This window comes from Falco biarmicus, chromosome Z (genome assembly GCF_023638135.1).
Source record: "Falco biarmicus isolate bFalBia1 chromosome Z, bFalBia1.pri, whole genome shotgun sequence".
Taxonomy (NCBI): Eukaryota; Metazoa; Chordata; class Aves; order Falconiformes; family Falconidae; genus Falco; species Falco biarmicus.
Genome location: NC_079311.1, coordinates 24,532,292 through 24,558,900, shown reverse-complemented (window position 1 = coordinate 24,558,900; position 26,609 = coordinate 24,532,292). Strand labels below are relative to the sequence as shown.

Genomic DNA, 26,609 nt, shown 5'->3' with positions numbered 1-26,609 from the left:
TGAGTTCCAAATATGCTATTGTCAACAGGTTTGTTATTAAGTCAGTGGGAGAAAGAAAAAGTTGTGTTTTCAAAGATTACAGACAGAGGCATAAGGAAAGAGTCTCTGAATGAAAACCTGGATAAACTTGTCAGCATTAGAGTCGACTTCACAAAATTATACACTTTTTTCCCCCAGGATGTATTAAATAATTTAAAATTATAATATACTTTGCCTTCCTTTTTGAAGCAAAAGCTTTACAGAGCCTGACCTTATTAAAGTTGTTTATACAAATGACATATGCTAAAACTTTGTGATATATCTTTTACAAGATAAAAACATTATCAACTAGATACTTGCGCTGTATATGAAGATATTGTAAATACATAATTAAGCAATCTAAACGGGTGGTCTGTTGATTGCAATGAGTACTGCACATACTCTGTTAAACCTTCAGAAAAGAAATTACATTCAATTTTAGAAGAGTTTTGGTAAATCAGAGCAGTCCCAGCCCAGAATCAGCATTTTGATGTATGTAAAGCTCGATAAGTTTGCAGAGTTTGACTTCAGGTAGTTGGAAGCAAATCAGATCTCATTAAAGGTATTTGCTCTTTAAACATCAAGAAAACAAATTATGGTAGGGGGTGATAGGAGTACGTGATACCTTCCACAGCTGGGCTCATATTCAGAGGATAATGCTGTCCATATGAATGCAGTGCTTGATCGTGTCTCTGTGGGTCATGAAGTATTGTGCAGCGTGGCTGGTCAGCCCTCTCAGACAGCAGCCTCATGAAGACCTGTGGAGGTCTGTGTCAAAGCCTTCTTCCCTGCTTGTGCATGTCAGCCTTTTTCACAGGTCTGGTGGCATCAGTCTGTGGCTGATGTGGATGCTGAAGCCTGTGCCTGTGGAGGAACCTGCTGTGCAGGCAGGCACCAGCTATCTGCTTACATCGACAGCTGATTGTGTGACTGTAGCACAGTTAGTGCTTATAAGTGCATGAACCAGTGCAAGGGCATAACTGACCACACTTTTTATTCCAAGCCTCTCTCTGAAAGTACATGGGGAACATTTTTTAAATAGGTTTAAAAAATTTAAGCTGTGAATCTCTAAATCCTATACAGACTATGTTGCAAATACTGCTTAACCATGATTATATTTTACATTTTAATAAAGGTTGGAGATGCCAGTCGTCAGATGTGTCATTGGATTATGCTGTGCTTGAAGTTTCAGTATGATGGGAAGAACATGAAAGAATTAATTTATTTTAAAATCTGTAATTCACCATTGTGCTGAATTCTTTATGTACAGAAGTGCAGACTGACAAATTAGATTAGAATCACTATCCTGGATTACAGAGCAGCTCTGACAGCTAAAAAGCCTCAGTCCTTTAAAAATGGAAGTTGCAGTCATTGGAAACCACAGTCTTTCTCTGACATAGCCAATTAAACAGTGGCTTGGTCAGTGGCTAGTATGGGGATATATTTCACAAAAAGATAGAAGATGTTCATGGACTAGAAGATCTTGGATCTTCTCCTGGAAAACAGTAATTTTACTCTCGTAACTACAGAAAAGAGCTCCCTCATTTTAAGCATTGAGTAGCGGTGGCAATTTTTTAAAATGTACTTCACCACACATGTACTTGTATAGGTATGTCATTAGTTTCCAGGACAGTCTGTGATGACTGTTCCTGAGAAGGGTTTCTATGACATTCTGAAGATTCTCTTGAAGTTCCTGTAGGTATAAATATCTTCATCGGGAGCTTTCAAATGATAGGAAGATAAAAAAAGGAATTTCACAAAAAGCAGAAAAAGCAACATGGAACAGAGGACACAGCAGTAGCTCTGGAAAGAGAGAAAGCTGACGGTGCATTAAATTTACCAAGGAAGAGATCTGATAAATGTGCTAGGGGAACAAGGAAAAAGAAGAAAAGTTAAGTCCTTTACTTAATAGGGAAGACAAGCAAATAAAACATTGTGTAGCGAAAGCTGGGGTCTTTGTAAAAGTTTAATAGAATATTAAAGGTCTAATTAGAGCAGATGAGATAATATTTAGGTAAGTCAAAGTGATGATGTCAGTGGTGAGTTGGTGATGCACACCTCAGAACACCGAAGAAGGAAAGTCTCAGGAACAAAACATGAGTCTTCAGCTGTTTCCCTAAGAAGCGACTACAGGCAGATGAGGTCCCAAAAGGCTAGAGAAAAGCAAAGTACATGTGAATGAAAAAAGGGTCGAGGGTGACCGAGTCCATAGATTGTAGTTCAGTAAGGTTCACATCAACACTTGGAAAAATACTGAAACAAGTTCTTAAGTGATCAGTTTGTAAGAACTTAGAGAGTTATTAAGAGGCAGGCAATAATGGCATGGATTGAGTCTGTGTGTGACTCTCTGAGTGCTTTTTGTTTGTTTTGCAGAGTGTCCATGGTCTAGGGGATAAGGTGGACATGGTAAATATGGTGTACCTTGACTTCTGGTGAGATTCCTGCAGGGCTGATATACTGGGTTTACATGGTGGCGTTTGGTAACGGGGCGCTGTAGGGGTGGCTTCTATGAGAATACACCAGAAGCTCTGTTCATGCCAGACACAGCTGGTTGCAGCTCACTCCAAGATGGACCTGATACTGGCCAAACCTGAGCCCATCCATCAGTGATGCTGGTGGTGCCTCTGTGATAACATATTTTTAAAAGGGTAAAAAACACTGAACAGCAGCTTTGCCTACTTTGTCCCTTGGGCAGGGTGGGAAGTGACAGCAGGGTGGGTGGTCAGGAGTGCTCCAGGGTGGCTGCCTCCCCATGGTGGGGGTGGCTCAGGACTGTTCCTGTGGGAAGGGCTAGACCTACCTAGGTCTTTCCCAGCCACCAGAACCAAGGTCTGCCCAGACAGAAAGGTCGGGCCTTATAGTTTTGGAAAATCAGACCTGACTTGATACCTCCCCCATGCTTGGAGTAAGTTGGCATTTGGTCATCAGACTTACCAGGGCTGCAGAACTTACCACTTTGATGGAAATAACCCCCCACTGACACAACCTGCAGCAGAGTACATTGCCTTAATGCTATCATTATTTTCTCAGGAAATCTCTTATTTCAGATTTTTGCCACTCCCTGCTGCAGCTTCCTCTTTCTACTGTAGCTTTTTTATTGCAATAAAATTGCGATGAAGTGTAAGTCTGCAGGTTACTGGTACGATGATGGCAAGTTAGGTTTTCTGACTGTTACAAAAATGTTAGAAATGACAGATTAAAAGTGCTCCTTATTATGGAAAATAGGATATTTCAGTTAGTCTTCTTACTTCAAAAATATACCCCAAAATGTTTGATATTCAAATATCCAAAATATACTCAAAAAATTGAGTATATATTTATATATGATCAGAATTCATATAACATAACAGAAAGTGTTCATTTAGGGATCTTGGCAAAATATAATACACTCTTCCAAACTCTATTGCGTCGCCTCGTTTTCAGTCTTACCTCTTATGATCAGAAATGGCTGTCCTACCTGGTTTAAAGAAGAAAATATGCTGCATTGCTAGAAAAAAGCCTAAGAACTTTTAAATCTGCCATATATTAAAATTCTGTTTGTTGTCTTGTGGTAAGAGATCCTGGGCTGGTACTGCACATAAACTTCTTGGCAAAAGCAACTTATTTCATAGAAGCTGTTGCATGGGAGTTGATGGTTCAGCAGAACAGGAACCTCCAAGGCAAAAGCTGCATAGCTTACCAAAATGAGAGCTGTTCAGGGTAAGAATGGGCACAGGAGCTTGCAGAATCCCAGAAATGTGACCTAAATTAGCTGGTAAATAAGTTTGTTCAAAGCTTGTTTATGCAGACATGAAAAGCCATGAGATATTCCCCATCTGATCTAAAAAGGCTACTTTTTCTTTACAGAGCAAGCTATCGGTAGACCTCCCTTCTACTTTCCTTCCCTCAACCAGGAAAACCAAGACTCATTACGAGGTGTATGAAGCTGTTTGTACTGCCACATGTTGTCACTTAGGGCAAAGGCTGGTTTGCCTTCTGCACCTGGAGATTGTCACAAAGAGCCATAGTCAATGATACCTACTCAAAGTACAGACTGTTTAAAACACTTCCTGATGCAGGAATGTCTCAGCAGAGAAAAATAGGCAATTCTGCAACACCCCAGGAAGGGAGGTCTTGCAACACACTTGCTAAGGTTTTTAGAAGTTTTTACTGCTCAGTGCTCTTCCGCCTCACATGCAGTCTTCATTAAGATTTAATAAATAATGTTTATTCTCTTAAAGGGAGGGAGGGCGAACGAAGTGCTGCTTATGAGATAATGGTTTGAACTGTGCTTAAAATAAGGCATGTGTTTTTCCAGAGGAGCTACGTTCACTGAACTGTTTCAGTTGTCAAGCTTTGTGTGCTGCTTAGGAAGGGACAGTAGCCACATGGCCTGTCACATAGATGGAAAGCGCAGGCACAGAGTCTGCGGCCATAAGGATGTGACTGAGACTGCGGATCCAAGGATTTGGGTCTGCGTCTTGCACAGGCAGTCAGAGCACCTGGTTTTGAAAATTTGGCCTCGTGTTCCCAAAATTCCAGGGACAAAAATCTGCATCCTGCTGGAAGCAGTAAGAGTTCATTCCGTCCACTCTTCTGCCTCCTTTTCTTTACTCTCTCTCTTTCATTGAACTGCCTAAATGTGAATAGGTAAGTACTTTTCTGTCCCTGAAAAAAGAAGAGCAGTCTCAGAGGAAACTGTTCTAAATAAAATATTCAAAACCAATTTCTGGACTGCAAGAGCTTTATGTCAAAAAATCAACCTCACACTATTGCAAGTTCATTTTCAGCCAACTTTCAGTTGCAAGTTTTTTTCAGACTTGGTAGGAAAGAGATTGGTTTTCGTATTGAGAACTCTCCTGCTGTTTTAGAAATACAGTTGTCCTTATGTGTGGTCTAACCCAATTTTTTAAAGGGACTAAAGGAAAAAGAAGAAAGAGTACATGTATTTCCTGTGCATTTTTCTTCTGTGTGTAGTGCTCTGGTCTTCACCTCACATCCATTTTGGCAGCCTTACCTGGCACTTTCCTCGGGAGCCAGCTTTCTGAAAGTTGGGTTACACCAAGGAGAGCAATGTGCCCATAATAAAGCAGCAACATCTGAAATGCAATGTAGTTCAAATTTTCTTTCCATGTTTTCAAATTAAGGTAGGAGATGATTGTTGCTCTTTTACTCAGTCTGGGTCAGCTGTGTTCTTACATTCATTGAAAGGCAGGGAAGTCAGATTTCTCAAAATGCTTTAAGATACATAGTGTTGGTGGTCTGTTCCTGGTCCTTGATGTTTACCCACCAGCTAGACAGAGGGTTAAGAAGTAGTGTTTGAGGTGGGGGAAATAATCTAATTTTAACATAGATATTATATAATGTGTCTAATTTAACTCCTAGCTGAATGTCCACTGTTTTAAAAGGCAATAAAGGCAGGTGTAATTAAGTGTTTAGCCTGCTTGTGGGGCAGAGGTCTTTTTCTATAAATTTCCTGAAATACTTGAGGAAGGAGCCCCACTGGAAGCTAGTGAGAAATATGCTGCTGCAGTCCCAGCAGCGCTTAGCAGCTGCTGGTCCAGCCACCCCAGCAGGAGTGGCTTGGACTGTACATTTTAGTTACCGTTTCGCCAGCCAACCTAGCCCACATCTGAAGGATTACAGTTCTACTAATTGTTGTATGTGGAAGTTACAGGTTGAAGAATATTGGCAAGCATTAGTTTAATTAGTGCTTATTTAAATATAGTGCATGTCTTTTGTTAGGAATGTGCTTATGTAAGGCTCCTTTTGTTTGTCTGATAAATGCAGTGAAGGCTGAATACTGAAAATACCTTGTTGGTCTGCTACATTGTGAGCCTGAGCAGGAACCGATTGCTAAAAAGTCCTTTCCCCTCAGATATTAGAAAATCAGCACTGCAGCTGAAACTCATAGAATCAAAATCTTAAAAGTATGGATGTTTTTCTTGTCAAAATCAACCAGACATGGAATGCAGTGGAATTAGCTTTCCCTTCCAGAACTGTGTATGTTTTTTCCACCAGCCTTGCCTTCTTCAGGATTAGTTTTATTCCTTACAGAATGTGGGAATTTAAGTGGGTTTTCCCCCCTACATTATGTTTGTTTTGTGAAATTTTCCATTCTTTTAATAGTTGTGAAATAATGAGTGGAAAGGGAGGGCTGCACTTGCACACAATTGCCTACAAGTCCTGTATAAGTAGACATTAATGTTTAGAAGAGGCTTTTAGATCAGATTTGAATAATTTAAAAATTGCTTGTAAGTTCACTGTCGAAAGTTTGTTTTGATGAAATGCAAGTTGTGAGAATTTCCAAACTTACATGTATGTGTTTTTTTAAATTAAAGCAATATTAGTAATGCCATAGAATATCCTTTTTTTAAAATGTAATTTTCATTTCTGTATACATTAATGGCTTTGCCAGTGATTTTTTTGCTCTATCCAGTATTTAACTTGAAACAGGGCATTTAATTTTTAAGTCTAGAAACAGTAATTTAATGCCTATAAATCCATTTGAACTTCTAGTGTATGTATAAGAAAGAGTGAATGAATATATTTTAGCTTTATACTTCTGTAACCTGTGCAAAAAAAAAAAAAAATATTCTTTATGGAAACCAATACTGGACTTTAATCTGTTAGTGCAGTTTTGGCAGCACAAATTTCCATGGCTTTGTAATAGGTACAGTTTTCTTAAGAATTCATTCTTTCACCCGATTTGTTTGGACAAACTAGATTGTGTAATCATTTTTTGACTGCATGAAGCACAAACTGATTTATTTTTCAAAAATCAGTTGAGAACTTAATTAATTTAATCCAAATGAAATTTTTAGGAGATTATGTTGAGTGTTTGTACTGAATTGATTCAAAATGCAGTATAAAACCTGGGGTAAATGGGCATGGTATAGAGATGCTGACCTACTTTTGGAAGGACCAATCTTTTTCCTTCCAGTGAAAATACCATCAGTGACTGTTTATTATAAAAACTGCAGCTCTAGGAATTCACCTTTCCTACCTACTTGTGACCAAATAAACATCTGGCTGTGTTTCAGTTTAGTTCTCAATTCTTATTTCAGAGGCAGAAGCTTTTTGTGGGTGTGTGGGAGGCAAGGTTTTTTCCAACCTGGCTCAAATTCTGTGCCTTTTCTTGCCTTGGTTTCTTTCTCTCTGCCGGTCCCTACCACAGGTCCAGCCTGATCCTGCAAATTCCATTTTCTCCTTTATGTGCAAATTCTGCTGATCACTTCCACCTCCTTAACACCCCTCCTGGGTGTCCCTGCCTTCCTTCCATCTGTGCTGACACCACTATTTTTGACTGCATGTACCTGAAGTGTGACCATGCTTCTCCTGGCTTCGCAGTTTGGACTCCTTAGCACAGACGGAGTGCTATGATGCTGTTGCCCAATCTCTAAAATAGCGTCCTTCTAAAATAATTGCAAATTGCAAAAGAAAAACAATCAGAATACTCAAGAAAATGTATATTAGGGGGGCAAAAATTTTACACAGAGATTTTTAATATTTTAAAAACATTTTTCTAATTTGTGTGGAAAACAACACAGATCAGTCATTGAATTTTAGTCTAATTTCACATATTAAGTTGTTCTTTAAATACTTTAAATTTTTCATGCAATCATTGGACTAATGGCTGAGTGAGTTTATCATGTCACTGAAGTGTTTGTACTACAGGAAAACTAATTCTGATACTGAGTTGCGTGTGTAGCAGCTGTGACAGAGTCCAAGCACACAAGAAAACAAGAGGTTTCTTGTGACTTGTCATTGTCCTCATTGTAGGCAGCATCACAGGGAAGCAAGTGTTTTTCTTGTCCATTGTGACCAAGTAGTTAAGATGTATACATTATTTTTAGGATTTTTTGTAAGTTCAAAACTGGATGTAGAAATACATTTATGGTAAAGTGGTTTAGGTTGATTTTTTTTTTTTTTTCTTTAGCATGGTCACTGTTACGTGTGGGTTTTTTAAAAGTAAATCTTTTAACAGAATCATTAAGCAGCTTTCCAGACAGAAACATGTATGCCAGTAAAAGAGAATGACAATGTTTTCAACAATGTAGGAATTCTAATTTTTACTGTTCTCTAACTTGGCCAACTACACAGTCCAAGAATATGCCTTTTTTTGTATTGTTCCAGCTAACTTCAAATACTTTATACTTTGAGTTCAGGCAGCCTGTTCTAGGCAGAGATGCAAAAAAAGCAACAGCTGGATGCTTCCTGAAACCTATTTTTCTTTAAATAAATACACACATATAAAATATTTCATATAAATTTAAATGCATATACATACACATATATGTAAAGATAGATAAGTATCTATGTATGTATTCACCAATACAAAGAGGAAAGAGCTGGCAGGATCAACTGTAAATACGCCAACACAATACAGGGAGTAATCTTGTGGTTGAACTCATCTGGAGTATGGGAGACTCAATTGCTGGTTTCTGGTCTGAACTGGTATGGGTTGGTTGTCAGTCACACGCTGCAGTGTACTTCTGCAAGTGATTGTTAGCTGCTTGGACTTAGGGTCCTCCCAGTTTCTTTTGTTGAAACTGTTAATGCTGTAGGATTAAATATTTCCTGGTGTTGATACCTGCTGCTTATCAAATATGTGCCTTAACCATTAAGTATAGGTGATCTCTTTGTATAGTATCATTGAAGTGGAACACCACCTGCAGCAAATGGGACATTGAGAGGCTTGCAGTCTATCTGGCCATAAATTTAATCTGTAGAAAGCGGTGTGTTGCCATAAGAATTTTTGGTTTCTGCATATTTGTGTTTTCTGACCCAACGTATCAATGAAATCTTTAGTTGATACAAATTCCAGATCTGGTTCTGAGAGCCTGGTTGTTGGCAGTCAAGGTTTGATGTTGAAAAACTGAAGATAAGGGCAAGAGGTTAGAGTTAGCAGCTCTCTGAGCTTTTCAGTTGTAGGAGATTTTTGCAGCTGAAGCTTCCCACTGCTTTTTGGTGATGAAAGCTTGAATCACTCCAGTTATATTGGTGACCTTCCAAGTTATACAGGCTCAGGAAAGCTGCATGTGCTGATTCAGCAGAAGGCTCACTGAACTCCACAGGAAGCCAAAATAAGCAAAGCAAAATGCTCTTATTTGCACAAGGCAGTTCTGTTTGCACATGTACATTAAGACCCATAGGCTGTTTCCCCCTTGCCTGCCTTTTTTATTATTTTTTTTGTTTTAATGGGAAGAAGCAAAGAGGTCCTGTTATCACCAAAGAGACAAGGAGTCAGGTCTGCACTAGTAATGGCTGTCTGCTAAGCTTTGCACCAGGTGTGGCGTAACCAGGTTGCCATCCTGTTTGTGAGTCCAGGTGCTGGTTTCTGGCGTGGAAGAGGAAGGTGGTGTTAGCTGTTAGCTTTGTGGGCTCTTTTCTGACTGGTGGGAACATGTCTGTCAGAGCTGGGCATAGGCACATAAACCAAAAGAGGACTCACTAATTCCAGTAAGTGTTCCCAAGTCTTGTGATATCTTGCCATCACTTTTTCCCCCAAATTATGACTCCAGGGATGGGCTGTCAGAAATCTTTACAATAGAGAATAATTTCTAAAGTAGCCCCTCTTATGTGTTTTGAATGTTGACTGACGATCCTGGTGCAAAACTGCTTATCTGGATATGCCTTCATAAATTCCTGTCTCTCTGGGCTGTCATCTGCCTCTTTCAAGAATTATGCTGCCTCTCTTCCACTTTGGGTACAGTCAGATGAACTGTTGGAGGTGGTGCCATGCAACCCTTGCTGGTGTGGCTGTCCATCTCATCACTGAGCCAGCTCTATTACATCATCAGAGGTGTTCCAGTAGCTGAGTTTTAATTCGTGTGGAAGACTTCGCAGAGCCAAGTTACAAGCTGGTAAAGCAAACACAATAGCATTACTGAGACAGTGACTGCCCTCCGTTGTCGCAGCAGCAGCAAACACCTGAATATGCCCACAGGAATAGCAATCTGTTTGTTTGGATCATCAGCTGCACATCTTCTCTGGCTGTGCCCTCAACCAAATAAAATGATTTCTAGAAAGTTTGCTGCCTGCTCGGTAAGAGCATATGTAGGCTAATGAGTTTAATGTTTATATTGCATTCAGTATGTCAAGCAGGGTACAAGAATAATTTGCAGTTCCTGCAGTGACTTCCCCTTTACAGTGCTGTAGTGAAATACTGGAGATATAAACCTTATCACAGCAGGTCCTTAGAATTTTATCTTTTAACATCTTCCGTTATACTTAAAAGGTGTTAGGGTTTTTTTAATGTGCTATATATTTTCTTCTTGCTAAATAGAGCCTTTTGAGACTTGGCCAAGGAGAGATCTAATTAAATTCTTGTAATGATTCTGGGAGTCACTGAGGCTTGCAGTACTCCCGCACATTTATCAATACACTGTTATGAGAGACAAATCATTTTAGCATTTGAGATGAAGTGAAGATTACTTTATGTGTGTTTGGTGCACACAAGCCCTCAGACGATTGGGCTGCGTTTCCATTGCTGTATGTGACCTTTCCTGATGAAGTGGTCTTTATGAAGTAAATCTTCTCAATTAAATGCCAGTTCTTGTGCTCACTCATGTTCTCATAAAAATATGGACATGCCTACTCAGAGCTTTATCTGGCATCCGTGCCCATGCTGAGGAGGGAGAAGTGCAGAACCTGCATGGCAGTTTTGTCCAGCAGTGCACCCAGAACAATAAACTTTGTGTCACAGCTTTATTCATATAGTCAAACATGGCTATGCCATCGCACTGTTTAGAAGAAAGCTGCTGGTGCCATTCTGCAGCTCATGGTCATCTCCTACAGATGTACTGAGATGGGTTTCTTCTGGTACAGAGAGATCTGCAGTGCACTTTGGTGTGTGGTATATATGAAATCCCTTCACTGCAGAGTGGTTGTGTGCAGCTTGGCAATGTATGTTCCAGGAAGTCGTGTATGATAACAGCAGTCCCCTCTAGCTTAAAAATCTGCAGCTATTTGGAAATGCTGACACTTAGAGTGGGTGATAAATCTCCTGAGGACAGGAGGCTTCCAAAAATGCCTTAAATCCAGTGCTAACATGTAGCACTTCAGTGCGTCCATTTTGATGGTGGCTGACACTGGGTTGCTCAGCAGCATCTAACAGTAGATGTGGTAGAATATACAGGTTATCTGAACTGTTTGTAACCATTATGGTTTTGCCAGAGGTTTTTCCACTCTTCAGCTAATTCATAGACTACAGGTCCCTTCCTTGGCAGTAACAAGTAGGGAACAGCACATAACCTCAGCAGCTGAGCCTGCCTCTGGAGAATGTCTAGCCCAACCTCCCACTCAGAGAACTGCCTTCCAACTAGCAGAGCCATCATTTCATAAGTGCTCAGATTTAGCACATTCAAGCAAGTGCGCCTTGAAGGCAACCAGAGGATGTTAAGCCCAGTTCAGTTTTGCTATGAACAAGCCCCACCAGTTTCCACTGAATTAACCAGAATTGCTGCTTGCTCCATCTGGTGCTGAATTCAACTGTTTGGGAAACTGGGAGAGAGTAGCACAGTAGTTTCTTTTCTGTCTCACTCCCCATTACTGCCATCAACAGTAAAAAAACCCAATGTAACTAATTGTTGCAAATGGGTTGCCTTAACGAAGACAAGATATGTTGTCACAGGTTTGGGGCCAGATTGTGTTCCTTGCTATGCTAAGGAAACCTCCAGGATGTGTCAGGAGACAGAGAAGATGTGACCAAGAGGCATCTTGAGCTCTTGCACATTCGGTTGGCAGAATAACTGCTGAATTTCACTGGTTCAGCAGAGAGCAGTTTTTACACTGGTTTTTTTTGTTTGCATCTGTGGGGGAAAATAAGGTATTTTTGCCCAAACTGGGAGGAGTAGAAATTGTAGTTTGAGTTAGGCAACTCTGTTTATTGACATATTCGAAGAGGTGTATGTACAACTACTCTTCCTTTTTTTTTTTTTTTTTTTGTTTTGTTTTGTTTTGTTTTTTAATTTAGTGGGGCTACATCCATTGTCTACAGATGCAGGCAGAAAGGGACCCAGAAACCTTACGCCGTCAAAATGTTGAAGAAGACAGTAAGTTGTTTTATTTTGCTTTGCTTTGCTTTGCTTTGCTTTGCTTTGCTTTGCTTTGCTTTGCTTTGCTTTGCTTTGCTTTGCTTTGCTTTGCTTTGCTTTGCTTTGCTTTGGGATATATTTGGGATTTTCTCTGGGTTTTTTTCGGTGCAGTTTCTTTGTGTGGGGGAAACAGGCTAGATTAAGGACCCTGCTAAGCTTATATTTTCTCTGGCCAAGCTTCTGCTCCTCAGCATTAAAACAGCCTTTAGAGTTAATAGTACTCTGCTGGGAGTATCTTATCCCAACAAGTCTTGCCTGTACCTTTATCTGGTGTTGTCTATATAGACTTAGATTTGGGCAAAACTTTTAAAGCAGAAATGTCTTTTTCTTTCACTGTGGAAAAGAAGCAGCTTCTGAATCATTTAAATGCTCTGTTATTTAATTTTGCTTTAAAACATTGTTTTGCTCAGAAAATACTATTACATGATTTATCTTTTTCAGAAACTAAAGCATCAATTCAAACCCAAGTAAAATTAAATAGATCATGGAGGTCTTTTCCCCCACAAAACTGTGAGAGAACCAGTTGAGGTAGCACTTATTTTAGAGTCCCATACATGTCACACTTCTATCACAGCTATTTTTGTGTATGTTACAGAATAACGTGGTGGAAAGCATAGAGACTGAAGAGGAGGAAAGGCTACTAATGGATTGAGAGACTTCAAGCAGAGAGTGTGGGGGATAGGGTAGAGCAGTTCATGTTCCTAAGAAGGCGAGAGAAATTTGAGAGGAAGCAAGCAGTCTGTGAGGCATGGACATGACTTTTATTCATGAGTGGCTTTGATTCAGTTTATTTCAGTGTTAAATCCCCCATTATTCCATAAAGTTCAGGAATGTTCACATGTAGCAACATAATGATGGGTGGGTAGGCGTAAACATGTTAAAATGCTGAATTAACTGGTGGTCTCTGTGCAAGACATAATGAGTGGGTTCCACATGAGTAAAATGTTGGCATTAATCTGTCATCTTTGAAAGTAAGCCAAAGTTTAAACTGGCATAGAAATTCAGTTGTGTGCGCTGCTTTTGAATTTTCATCTGGTGCACTGGAGGAAGCAGAGCATGTGAGGAGCTTGTGTTGCTGCAGCCTACGCTCTGTCTTTCTTATGGATATGCAGAGAACTTTTAAGTTTTTACCAGTTCTTCACACCAATGATTCCTATAATGTTTTGGAAGTATATTTCCTTAACAATTCTCATTCTGAAATGCACTGGGAAAAATTACATTACTTAAAAATATTTCTTTGCGCTTTTTTTGGCCTTTCTGGAGATTAATTAATCTTCACAATGGCCATATTAATACTAGATCCATCTACTTGTGTCTGAAACTATTCAATTTAGACTTTTGGTGGACTTATTGTAATACAGATTTTTTTACTAAGTGTAGGGAAAACGACAAGCAAGAATTATGAAATAATATGGTTATATAAGTTGTTTGCACAGCAACAATAGCTTGGCTTAGCGCAGCCTTCATTGTATTAGCAGCGTGGTTAAGCAGTTCACACAACTGAGTTGTTCCCAGTGTAATTGATACACTTTGGGATGTTTTGTTATGAAAACACGTGATTTTATTACACAACTGAGCTTATGTGTATAGCTGAGAACATGGGAGGCAATACTGTAAGGATGTGCCACTGCTTGTGTCTGTGTGCCCTGAGATACTGTAGCTCCGGTTCTGATTTGGAGATGTAATTATTGTCACAGAGGCAGAACTAACTGTGTGTTACAGTGCTCCCACAGCGGGAGGCCTGATCTTCGCTCAGAGTGTCTCAGTGTAAAAATAACCAAGTGTGGGCCAAATCATACAACAAAATGTTGATTGGCCTAAGTTTCCTGTTGACTTTTTTAAAACACTTAGAAAAAACAGATGGCAGTTCTATAGTGGAGGAAAAGTGATAGGAGAAAAAGAGGAAGAACCTGTGACTGCTTTTGATGCAGAGTCTCATTTCTTCAATTCCCTTTCTTAAATGCACATAAGGGAGCTCTGAAGAGCACAGGAAATCAGAAGAGAAAAGATGGCTAAAGAGCAAATAATCTGATTTTTCCATTCAAACATTTTAAACATTTAAACACTGCACTGAACAAGACTAACTTGCTAAGGAAGACACTAGGAACAGGGTGAGGGTCAGGCAGAGGGGTGGTCCACCTTGTTCTGTAAGTGGTAACAAGTGAAGCGTGATTAGGCGTCTGCTGGCTGACTGGCAGCTCCACATTTGTGAATGCTGATCACTACAGTGCCATAATTTGAAGGAAAGCATTAGAAATTATTACTTTTCTCCCATGGGAACAGCTCAGATAAGAAACAAATGATCCTTTTGGATTGAAGTAGTGTGCTAAGAACAGACTGCAAGAAACATAAAATGACTATCAGTATTCTTTTCATTTAAATAATAAGATTAATTTTTCATTTTGCCTGACTAACGCATTCTCATTTAAGAGCAAATAAAATTTTGGGCAAGACATATCAGTCAATTCTAAGAATACACACTTGTGGAGCAATGTGAGCTCTTAGGAGATTCTGTAATTAATATTTCTTTACCTTCTAGCTTAATAAAATAGTATTCTTAGATTATTTGCTCAGTTCTGTTTGGATTTTTTCTGATTGCTAGTTAAGCCAACAAAGAGAAACAGGAGAAAATATGTTTATACAAATTTTTGTTGTCAATACAATAAAATAATATTTTGGGAATATTCTATTTCCATTTAGAGCTTTAATAATTCTTAACCATTAATTAAAATTTTATACGGTTCCAAGAGGAGGAGAAAAATCTTTTTTGCTGGTTCAGAACCACTGAAACAGAATACTTTGGTTCCTTGTGTTTTTTTGGTTTTGTCAAATTCAGCCCCAGTTCAGGAGTAGTTTTGAATCCTTTAAGTTACACTTATGGTGAATAAAATTTAGTTCAAAGAACACTTCTGATTCTTACTCCTGAAGTGTCTGACTGTCAAAGTTAGGAAATTTACAAGCAAATTAGGACTATAGCTGCCAGAGCAGCTAAAAGAAAACTGTTAGAAGGGCTAAAGTGATCCAAAGAAAAATTAATGTATGTGTTAGTGGGAAAACGCGTCTCAGAAATTAAATTTGGAATTGTTATTACCAGATAAAGAAAGAAATATGTTCATAAAACAACATCTATGGGGCAGGTGAAAAAGCATGCTGAATTATTGCCTTTGATTTGCTCATCCAACCTTTATGCTCAGTTCCTGAGCATAATTGAAATGTATTATATACTCATTATTTGATTTTTGCTGTAGAATCATAGAGTCATTTAGGTTGGAAAAGACCCCTAAGACCATCGAGTCCAACTGTAGACCTGACACTGCCAAGTCCACCGCTAAACTATGTCCCTAACATCTCTTAAGTTCCATGCAGGTAATAAATATAAAGGTTTGAAACATGAAATTTCTTTGTGGGGAAATCCATTTCGTGAGGCAAGAAAGAATCAAAAGTGGATCATATAATGAGCAAAGTACAGTGATGAACTTTTACACTTGCAATTGGAAATATGATGCTGGTTTGCTTTGAACTACACAATTTACCTCTGCTTGGTGACTTGATGCTTAAGAAAAACAAGGTATCTTTAGGATACACTTTACAACTATGATTGTTACTACTCAAGCCGAGACTTAAAAATTATGTGACATTTACAACCAATCATTCTGGAACATTTGTTGTTGCAAACAATGTATAGCATGTGGATCATATTAGAACACAGGATGCTTGAAGGAAGTAAACATATTTATGTGCTATTTGTGAAATGAAGACTCTCATCTGCAGACCTTTGCCTCCTTTTGGTGTGTTTTAGGAAAGCTAGGCAGCATATGAACCAGGACCAGCCTGGAGATTGTTTCATAGTCGGCAGGTGAATGTCTTCCAAGAAATGAGATGCACCTCTGCCTTAAATTTTCTACCTGCGTCTGGATAAGTTGCTTTAGAAGCAGAGAACAGATGGCCTCTGTTCCATGGTTTCTAAATGAAGACACTGAGTGCCTGCCTACGTTATATGTCTACCAAGTACTAACAACTGTAACCGAATAATTTGGGAGCTGCCATTGCGATAAAGCAGCACGCTCTGCTGAAGGGAGAACAGGATGCTGAGCTGGGTTGTCTGGAGCCTGGGTCCTGGTGTATTCCCAATTCAGCCTGTGCTGTTAGTTGAGGTATTTTTTTGATTTCAACTTTCTCATCCATAAAAATGAGATAATACTTGATTTGCTTCCCAGCAAGGCTTTGAAGGATAGCCTGCGTAATATTCCTAGGTTTAATTGATGGGTAATGTCCCCTAAGAATTATAAAGTATTATAACTTATTAGGCCCTCTGTGTATCAGTTAACGAGTCATGCAAGCACAGAGACTGTTTTGGAGGATTCACATTTTGGTTTCATTTTTTGTGGGTGAGTATCCTCCCTCACAGGGTTTGTGATGCTTAACTAATACTTCCTCAGTCCTTTAACTAAAATCAGTATTTATGAAGCAGCATTCTTCTTGCAGAATGGTTGGTGTTCAAAATCAGACAAATTTTAGGCATATGAACTTTTTCTCAGATCAGAAACAGAGCAACAGTTTTCAAGCAACACGTATGCTGGAAATAGTTGTGCTGGGATTAATCTAATTGTACTAGTCAGACTGTTTGAGATCCACAAAGTTTATGTCTGTGGAGCAGAGAGGAGTGTAAGCAAATGTGAAGGTAACAGGCTTGCCTCCTGGATAGGTGGGGCTGGATTTCTAGAGTTAGGGTATAATGGTCTATAAAGGCATATGTAAAAAATCTCAATTGCATGCATGTTTGCATATATCTGTGTATATGTATACAAATATATACAAACATATATACACACATAATATGAGGTATACATATATATACATTATAAACAACATATATTCCCAACTATACAGGGAGTATACTTGGCTGGGGTTTTAATTTTGTGTTGCAGTGAATTGATGGTATTAAGTGGTAACCAAGAGGCTCATGCAAATATTTGGTGTGTTTTCTTGGAGGAGTGTTTCTTTTGATTGAGCCTTTCCAACTGATTGAGAAGGCATGTGCCACAGTGGGGATGTGTGCTGAGTATCACACTTGGAGACAGTCAGCATTAGTAAATCAATCTTTTATTGACTTCTGAAGAAAAATGTGTTTGTAGCCATAAAATGAAAATTTTCTATTGCTGCCATGTGGGCTTATGGGATTTACAGTTTGATTGCCCCCTGCCTCCACATGCCTCTTTCTCTATAGACTTTATAATGAGAAAATATATATATATGTATGTATGTATACGTAACAAACAGTAGTTGTCAGCACTTTTAGTGGACTGCCATCTGAGAGTGATGAAGTTTAGCAGACGTACCTGGCCCACAGAGAAAGCAAGAGCTTGATATAATAGTCCAGTTTGTCTGATGTGCTGTGACAGTATTCTCTTTTCTCCAGATTACAAAGGGTAGGAATATATTTACATAAATATGTGTGTATATTTAAGGTAAGTTTTTCTTCACAAAGCTGGTATTAACTAACACATTGTATTAACATGTAGTGTTTGATATTTTTCAAATTTTTCAAAAAGGATAAAGAATCGTGTCATATTTAAGTCTACATGACAACAGTCAACTCCACATCAGTACTCACCCTTAAAAAAGTGTATTTTTGTCAGCTGGCTCACACATTTTCTTCTGTTATTCATTCACACACACACATGTGCACACACACTGCCCATGCCATTGCTTGCTAATTATTGGGAAATGATAATTTCTTAATTACCACTCCATCTGCAGTACTAGCTATTATATACATAGATTATTTTTCCTGGTTTTCTCATTTTTTGTCATTCATTTCGTCATCTCATTTGTGTGCAGTTCACACTGTTATTCTGAAAGATGAAAAAAATACTTCAGTCAAAATTATTTTGAATAAAGGAATAAGGCAGTAAAGCTTTGAGTTTTCCACTGCTTATATTCAGTTTTCCCTGATATATAAGGGGAATCTGGCTTCCACGGTCTGACTCACTACTTCACAAAAGAAAGAGCTTTCAGTAAAAGTTAAGTCCATCAAATGCATAATGTCTAAAGATGAAGAATAACATTCATTTTACATAAATACCCTACAAAAGAAAAGAGAACTTATAGATGGGTATTTTTCTGCAGTAAGATACCAGCAAGTTTTTGCTTTAGAAGCTATGAAATCAGAGTGCAGTTAACAAAAGTGGAAATTTTACTGAAACATAGCTTTGTAATATGCTGGGTTAGTCTTTGGAAAGCGGAAAGTTATTTTTGTCTGTATTGACAGGACATCCTTCAGAAAAGGAAAAAAAAATCCCATTTTGCAATTGAAAAAAGCCTGTTCTACATACAAAATAAAGTAATTTAACATGTAATCTGCATTACAATATGTTGTATTATATCATTTTTGAGTGCAAGTGACGTATAAAAGTCACTTAACATAGAACAATATTTTACTTGTTGCCATTTAGTTTGAATTGCTGTGCTCTTCTTAAATCATACCTTGGGTTAAGATTTTAAGAACAGAGAGTATGTATTATATCTTTTTTCCTTACTCCGTTTAATTTATAGGTAATTAGATAGCACTCATTTCTGGTGTGCACAGGTAATTTTTCAGGAATACAAAAATCAGCTAATAAAAAAGAAGAAAATCCAAAGCTCAATACATTGTTAGGCAGTTCAAGGAAGCTCAACCTACTGTCACACTGCAGTGTTGAACAAGTAGTTCTGAGTAACTAAATAATATTCCTTAGATTACTGATTCAATTTTTTTAAAAAAGAAACAAATGAAACACGTTCAGCTTTGAATAAATTAACAAGATATGTTGTGAAATGATCTGAGTTGCACATTTTCTTCCACCAACCCATCCACGCACATTTTTCTCCTTTCCTGCCCACAGTGATTTGTCGTCTCCATGGCTTTAAGCAAGCCTAGAGGAGCTTTGTGTGACTGGGATGCACACAAATGTAGAGAGGCGAGACAGGGAATAGGAATGAAATGTGTTGCTGTGTGAGGATATATTTAGGGCCTAAAGCAAAGACGCAACCCTGCAAAAGAGCTGAGCGGAGGTGCAGAAGTAAATATTAGGCTATCCTGAGATTATAGTCCTCCTCTTTAGAAACCCTTCATTATTTACAGCCTGTTAAATCCAAAAACATGCTTTTGATAGAGCTGTACTGCAGGGAAGGTAGCACTTCTGCATAGATATATGGTCTGTGAGGCTGATGCTAGGCATCTCTGAAAGTCTTCTCCCTCTGCCTTTTAGGAATTTGTTTTCCAGAAGTGTGTGCTGTTATCCTATCATCACAGTTGTGACAGTTAACTATTTTGGGGGGAGAGAGGCTGAGCTTGTTCTGTGCTGTCAAGAAAAGAATGGGACAACTGGCTGCATGGACAAAAAATCATGGAATCACAGAATGGTTTGGGTTGGAAGGGAGCTTAAAGATCATCTATTTCCAGCCCCGCTGCCATGGGCAGGGACACCTTCCACTAGACCAGGTTGCTCAAAGCCCCATCCAGCCTGGCCTTCAACACTCCCAGGGATGGGGCATCCACAGCTTCTCTGGGCGACATGTTCCACTGTCTCACCACTGTCATAGTAAAGAATTTCTCCCTAATATCTAATCTAAATCTGCCCTGTTTCAGTTTAAAACCATTTTCCCTTGTCCTATCACCACATGCCCTTGTAAAAACTCTGTCCCAGTATTTCTTATAAGCTCTCTTTAGGTACAAGAAGGCTGTTATGAGGTCTTTCTGGAGCCTTGTCTTTCCAGGCTGAACATGCCCAATTCTCTCAGCATGTCTTCATAGCAGAGGTGCTCCAGCCCTCTGATCATCTTCATGACCTTCTTCTGGACTCATTCCAACAGGTGCATGTTGTTCTTACGTTAGGGGCCCCAGAGCTGAACACAGTACTCCAGGTGGGATCTCATGAGAGCAGAGTAGAGGGGGAGAACCACCTCCCTCAACCTGCTGGCCGCGTTTCTTGTGATGCAGCCCAGGGTACAGTTGGCTTTCTGGGCTGCAAGTGCACATTGCCAGGTCTTGTTGAGCTTCTTATTTACAAACACCCCCAAGTCCTGTTCCTCTGGGTTGCTCTCATTCCATTCTCTGCCTAGCCTCTATTGATACTGGGGGTTGCCTGACCCAGGTGCAGGACCTTGCTTGGCCTTGTTGAACTTCGTGAGGTTCGCACGGGCCCACCTCTCCAGCCTGTCAAGGTCCCTCTGGATGGCATCCCTTCCCTCCAGTGTGTTGGCTGCACTGTTCAACTTGGTGTCGTTGGCAATCTTGCTGAGCATGTACTTGATCCCACTGTCAATGCTGTCAACAAAGATGGTGAACAGCACTGGTCCCAGTATGGACCCCTGAGGAACACCACTCAACACTGGTCTCCACTTGGACATCAAGCCATTGACAGCAACTCTTTGAGTGTGATCGGAGCCATTTCCTTATCTACCAAATGGTCTACCCATCCAACTAATGTCTCTCCAGTTTAGACACAAGGATGCTGGGCAGGACAGTGTCAAAAGCTTTGCACGAGTCCAGGTAGATGATGTCAGTTGCTCTTCCCTCATCCATCAGTGCTGTAACCCCATCGTAGAAGGCCTTCAAATTTGTCAGGCATGACTTGCACTTCGTGAAGCCCTGTGGGCTGTCACCAGTCACATCATCAGTCACCTCATTATTTTCCATGTGCCTTAGCACAGTTTACAGGAGGATCTGCTCCATGAACTTGCCAGGCACAGAGGTGAGACTGACTGGCCTGTAATTTCCTGGGTCCTCCTTATCTCCCTTTTTAAAAAACAGGGGGTTTGTTTCCCCTTTTCCAGTCTGTAGGAACTTCACCAGACTGCCATGACTTCTCAAATATGATGGACAGCAACTCAGCCACTTCATCTTCCAGTTCCCTCAGGACCCACAGCTTCATCTCATCAGGTCCCATGGACTTATGCACCTTCAGGTTCCTTAGGTGGTCTTACAAACCTGATCTTGTATAGTGGCAGTTCATTCTGCCGGTCCCTGTCTTTGACTTCTGTGACTTGGGTGGTGTGGTTGGAACACCTGCTGATGAAGTCTGAGGCAAAAAAGTCATTGAGTACCTCAACCTTCTCCATACGCTGGGTAACTAGGTCTCCTGTTTCCTTCGGGAAAAGGCCCATGTTTTCCCTAAGTCTTCCTTTTATCACCAATGTACCTATAGAAGATTTTCTTTTTGTGCTTTATGTCCCTGGCCAGATTTAATTCTATCAGGGCTGCAGCTTTCATAACCTGATCCCTGGCTGCTTGGACAGTTCCTCTGTGTTCTTCCCAGGCTTCTCTGTAGGCTTCCTTTTTGTGCTTGATTTTGTCCAGGAGCTCCTTGTTCATCCATGCAGGCCTCCTGGCTTTTTTTGGCCAACTTCCTTTTTTGTTGGGACACACCAATCCTGAGGTTGGAGGAGGTGATGCTTGAATACTGACCAGCTTTCTTGGGCCCTCTTCCCTCCAGAGCTTATTTGTGATGTACCAAGCAGATCCCTGAAGAGGCCAGTGTCGGGTCTCCTGAAGCCCACAGTAGCGAGCTTGCTGTGCGCCCTCCTCACTGCCCCAAGGATCTTGAACTCCACCACTTCATGGTCTCTGCAGCCAAAGCTGCCCTTGAGCTTCGTGAAGAGAAGAGGGCAAAAGACGAGAAACTACACTGTTTTCTCCAATGCTGTCAGTTTGGCTGTTGGAATAATACAGGAGCAATGTACAACTTAAAACACAATATCCTGGGTTTATTCCTCTGGCCTGAAGCTGAGTTTTCTGTAGCCCCTCAGAAGTGCAAATCTAACTGAGGTCTGTAAGAGAGAAGATTTATTTTACCAAGAACTCCATAATCAGAATGTACTTACTTGACAAACTAATTACACTGGTGTATTTCAAGGTGAAATTTATCCTCTTTGGCTGAGGTGGTTTCCTTTTGTTTTATGTCCTTTAAGAGAAAGACCAGCCACATGCAGGGAGAGATGGAAAAGCGAAGGTGGAAATTAACACAGCAACTGTGTGAGTGGCACAACCTGTGGGTTCTGGTTACAGGAACGTCTTTGGGAAATGATGAAGTTATCATCAACATGTGATGTCCATGAGATACATCACCTGATCTTAAGACTGAAATCTAAGGTTCGGTACAACTTTCTAAGCTGAATATTGTGATGGTTGATGGCTGCAGGACTAGTGTGTATGAGTGAGGAACATCCCAAATTTTTGCCAAACTAAACTTGCTCTTTGCTCAAATCACTTAAGAAGGGCTTCCTTACAGCAAAGCAACACTCCACCCCCACAAATGCTGAATAAATAAAAAATAACCAATAACACATGTTTTTCTACAAATGTAAAGAAAACCCACTGCACTGTCTTTGTTATTCCTGCCCCTTTGTTTTAGGCAGCCTTCAAATACTAGGTTATTTCTAGTATATTCCATTATACTTTGTGTATATTGAATGAGCAGGTGTTTGAAACTCCAACTGGGCATGTTTTCAGTAGATATAGTTGAAATCAGCTGGAAGCATTTCCGTAAGTAATAAGAAATTGCATAAATAAGATGGTTTGGTTTGTATTTTAGTCCTGTGGCATTCAAATCACTTTCGTTTACAGTTTTATTGAGAGAATTCTGATTTCAAAGTTATTTTAGAATTCCAAAGGTTACATGGTATGCTAGTTTCTGAGGACCTCTAAGCAGTACTGTCAGGAATATCAGCCTGCAGAAATTTAGATTTTGTCTGCAAGGGACATATCGCTCATATAGCTTTTAGCTCTTTATTCACTGATAAAAGAATAGTGCTACAAGAAATGGCATGATAATAATTGTAGGCTTCTGGAATGAGTGGCAAATTTAGTAGGTATAGGATTTGAATGTAAAAATATGGGAAAATACAAAGTCAAAAGAACCCTGTGACATGGCTTTCCAGAATTTGTGGGAAAAGTCCAAATTTCTGCAGATGAGAGCTCAAATTTCTAATGAGAAGCCAAAAATCTGTTACTCAGAACTCCGGGAAAATTACTCATTTCACTGTTATAACTAATTTAAGGTATTCTTTTTGGGTCATTGCTGTGTTACAACTGCAACACCACAGTGAGAAAACACATTAGCATTTCCATGTTTTATGGATGAGGAGCACATGAAGTTCCAAGGCTAGGAGCTAGATCTGGAAAACATTTGCACCCAGGCAATTAGTACCACAGTTCCTAACACATCAGTAACTAACTCCTGCATGCTTTACTTCACAGGCAAAATCTGCCTTCTCTGGTCCAGGCAAAATAGACCCAGGCCTCTCAATCTTTCCTTGTAGGAGGGACACTCCAGTCCCTTCATCATCTTCATTGGACTCTTTCCAGTATGTCCTTGTCTCTTCTGTACTGGGTGGCCCAGAACAACATACAGTATGTGTCCTTTGATCTTCACATCCCCAGTGAACCCTTTCTTTTTGGTGATTTTGAGGTCCAGCAGAGCATCTCTCCTCACTGGCTCCTCTGTCACTTGAAGGAGGAAGTTATTACCTATGCACTCCAGGTACCTCCTTGTTTTCTTGTGTCCTGCTGTGTGTGCTTCCAGCAGATATCAGAGTGGTTGAGGTTGCCCATGAGGACCAGGGCCGGCAAATGCGAGGCTGCTCTTATCTGTCTGTAGAGGGCCCCATCCACTTGTTCTTCCTGGTCAGGTGGCCTATAGCAGACAGGCACTGTAATGTCACCTTTTAACTTGTGTGTTGTCACCTAAGCACTTGTGTGTTATAAGCCAGGTCTTCTTCCTCTCATGTAGTGGATATGTAAAATGTATTCAAAGAGAGACAGTTTTACTACCACTGGGCTTCATACAGGGCTTGTTCGGCCCAAAGTTCATGAGAGTATGGTCAGAGTATTGCAGTTGTAATAAGGACCTCAAAATTAGGTTGAAGGTCCCAGATGGTTCCTCATCACTGAGTAGCTGAACCTCACCAAAAGCTCAAGTAGCTGCAGATTTTACCTGCAGTAACATAAGAACCCATGGGGTCTTTCACAGATTGCATTTTTTTTAAAGTACCAGAATTGCACCCTAAATCACACTTTATGCATCAGAGGTGTTTTTTAGGTCTGATTCTGTGGATTTTTCAAATCTGCATGTGAGTTCAGTGGCCATAAAGGGAGATGTACATAGGTGAGTCTCCTGAAGTTCAAATAGTCACCTGTTCTGGTTCAAGTTCACATATCTTACAATTGCCTCCTTTCAGCATCTCCTCCATTTACTCCTGAATTGTGTGAAGCATCAGGGAACACAGGATCAAATACAGAAGGCACCCTGTGGCTCTTATATGTGGAATTCACAGGTTGGAGTGATCTGTTGCAGGGGGAAGTCACTCTATGTTCCTGCTACTCTCAGCTTGGTCAGTCACTTGTTCTTTTTTTCCAGCACAGCTCAGATTCTGGCAGAGGAAGCAAGTTAGCATGCTGTCATTAATGTAGTTCAGACATCCTCCTCAGGGCCTGGAGAGCTGTAGGGTCAGAAGCAGTCCTGTAAACTCTAGTGTTATTTGTCGACAAATCGCGCTAACAAGAAACTCAGCTCACGGTTTCTAATCTATGAAGTGAGCTCTGTCAAATATAAGGCGTTGCATTCCCATGTCTGCCTGCCTCTCTTAACGATCTCACCTATGTGCTTCTCTGTATCCTCTTCCAAATATATAAAATATTTTTTCTTTTTAGTCCCTGAAAATTTTCTTCAAGGGCTTCCTTCCCTGCTTTCCTTTGAGGATCTACTGGTTTTCTGCATTACACAGATTATAAATTACATAACCTGTAAATTTTAAGCAGTTTTGGGGCATGGTGTCATTTATATGGTTCCTGTAAGTGCAGAGTTACAGGTTCTATATAGTGTCAGGCAACACTAAAGTGAATTCAGGAGCCCTAATTATCAGTGTTTGGGGCTGACCTACCAGAAGAATTGTCTAGCATCAGATTAAAAGTCTTATAGTAACAGGTGTCATTTAAGCAGCAGGTCCAGAGATTCAGGGTGGTTCATCAAAGAAAACATGCAAGACTTAGTCTGCACATGATGTTGTCATTATTTTATCCCACCTGAAATACTTTGAATGAAACAGTCTCATTTGATCATCAGATTCACAACCAGGCCTTCCCCAATCATCGTCTATGTTATTCCTTACAAAATGAAGTGGTACAGCACATAGTTCATTGTCACGGCTTAACCTCAGCCAGCAGCTCAGCCCCCACAGCCACTCATTCACTGTCCCCAGAGGGATGGGGGAGAAAACTGGAAGGTTATCAGTGAGAAAACTCATGGGCTGAGATAAAGAGAGTTGAATAGGTAGATGTGCAAGCAAAGCAAACTAGGGAATTCATTCACCGCTTCCCATGGGCAGGTGGGTGTCCAGCCATCCCAAGGAAAGCCGGGGTCCATCATATGTAATGGTTACTTGGGAAGACAAACATAGTCAGTTTGAACTTTTGCCCTTCCTCCTTTTTTCCCCAGCTTTTCTTTTTGAGCACTGTGTTACATGGTGTGGGATATCCCTTTGGTCAGTTGGGGGCAGGTTTCCCAACTGTGTCCCCTCCCAACTTATTGTGCCCCCCCAGCCTGGGACAGTGTGAGGAGCAGAAAAGGCCCTGATGCTGCATAAGTACTGCTGAGCCATAGCTAAAGCATCCCTGTGTTATCACCAGTTTTCATCACAAACCCCAAAAGCCCTGTACAAGTAACTATGAAGAAGATTAACTCTATCCCAACCAAAACTGGTACATTGATCTCATGGAATCGTTTGATACCTGTGATGGAGATTACAATATTAATGGTAACCCTGTTGCATCAAACCTTTATTGGATAACAGTGAAGGTTCACATGGATCTGTAAGTGTGAATTGATTTAGAGAAGAATAGGTACACTAGCTTATGATTTATGTTTAAGCAATTCCTTAAACTGCAGCAAGCATTGCACTTGACTAATAATATAAGTAGACATAACATATTCTAGATCTTTATCAATCAACTGAGGACTCCTAAGAAATTCATGTAACTTTAAGCTAAAATGTTGTACAGGGTGATAGAAAATATCCTATTATGTAATAGCTCTCAGTTTCTAAGGAGCTATTGCTTTGCTAACGTGGCAATCGATTTGTTCAGAAGCATGTGTGAATGTGAAGCCTTTTACAGAGTTCCAGATGTCTAGAACTGGTTACATCACTTAGAATAAAAGATAGATTAATGTATTTTCCCTGAGAAGAGAGGAAGTTTTTGGATTTGTAACTGTATAAGTCAAAAGCCAGAATGGGCAAGAAAATTTTCTAAATAATCCTACAAGTATTACTGTTTTGAACTAAAAAAAGAATTGTGCTTAACTTTTGATTTACACATTTTTCTTACATCTTAGAAGTGTCCTCCTCCACCTAGTTTTGGGAACAGTAGCAATGACAGTAACACACTATAAATAGTGAGTAGCTGAAATGAGCAGTTCATGAATACCTAATAGCCTGAAATTTGTTTGCATAAACCGTTCAACAATTATCAAATGTATT

General features: G+C 39.9%; 1 protein-coding gene across 1 annotated transcript in view; it reads left to right on the top strand.

Annotated features, from left to right (window-relative positions):
* CAMK4 (calcium/calmodulin dependent protein kinase IV) overlaps window positions 1–26,609 on the top strand; it is a 170,212-nt gene that overhangs the window by 58,259 nt on the left and 85,344 nt on the right. Inside the window, exon 2 of the mRNA XM_056324814.1 lies at window positions 11,975–12,053. Within this exon, the coding sequence (XP_056180789.1) occupies window positions 11,975–12,053 (79 nt within the window). The remainder of the gene's footprint in view (window positions 1–11,974; window positions 12,054–26,609) is intronic.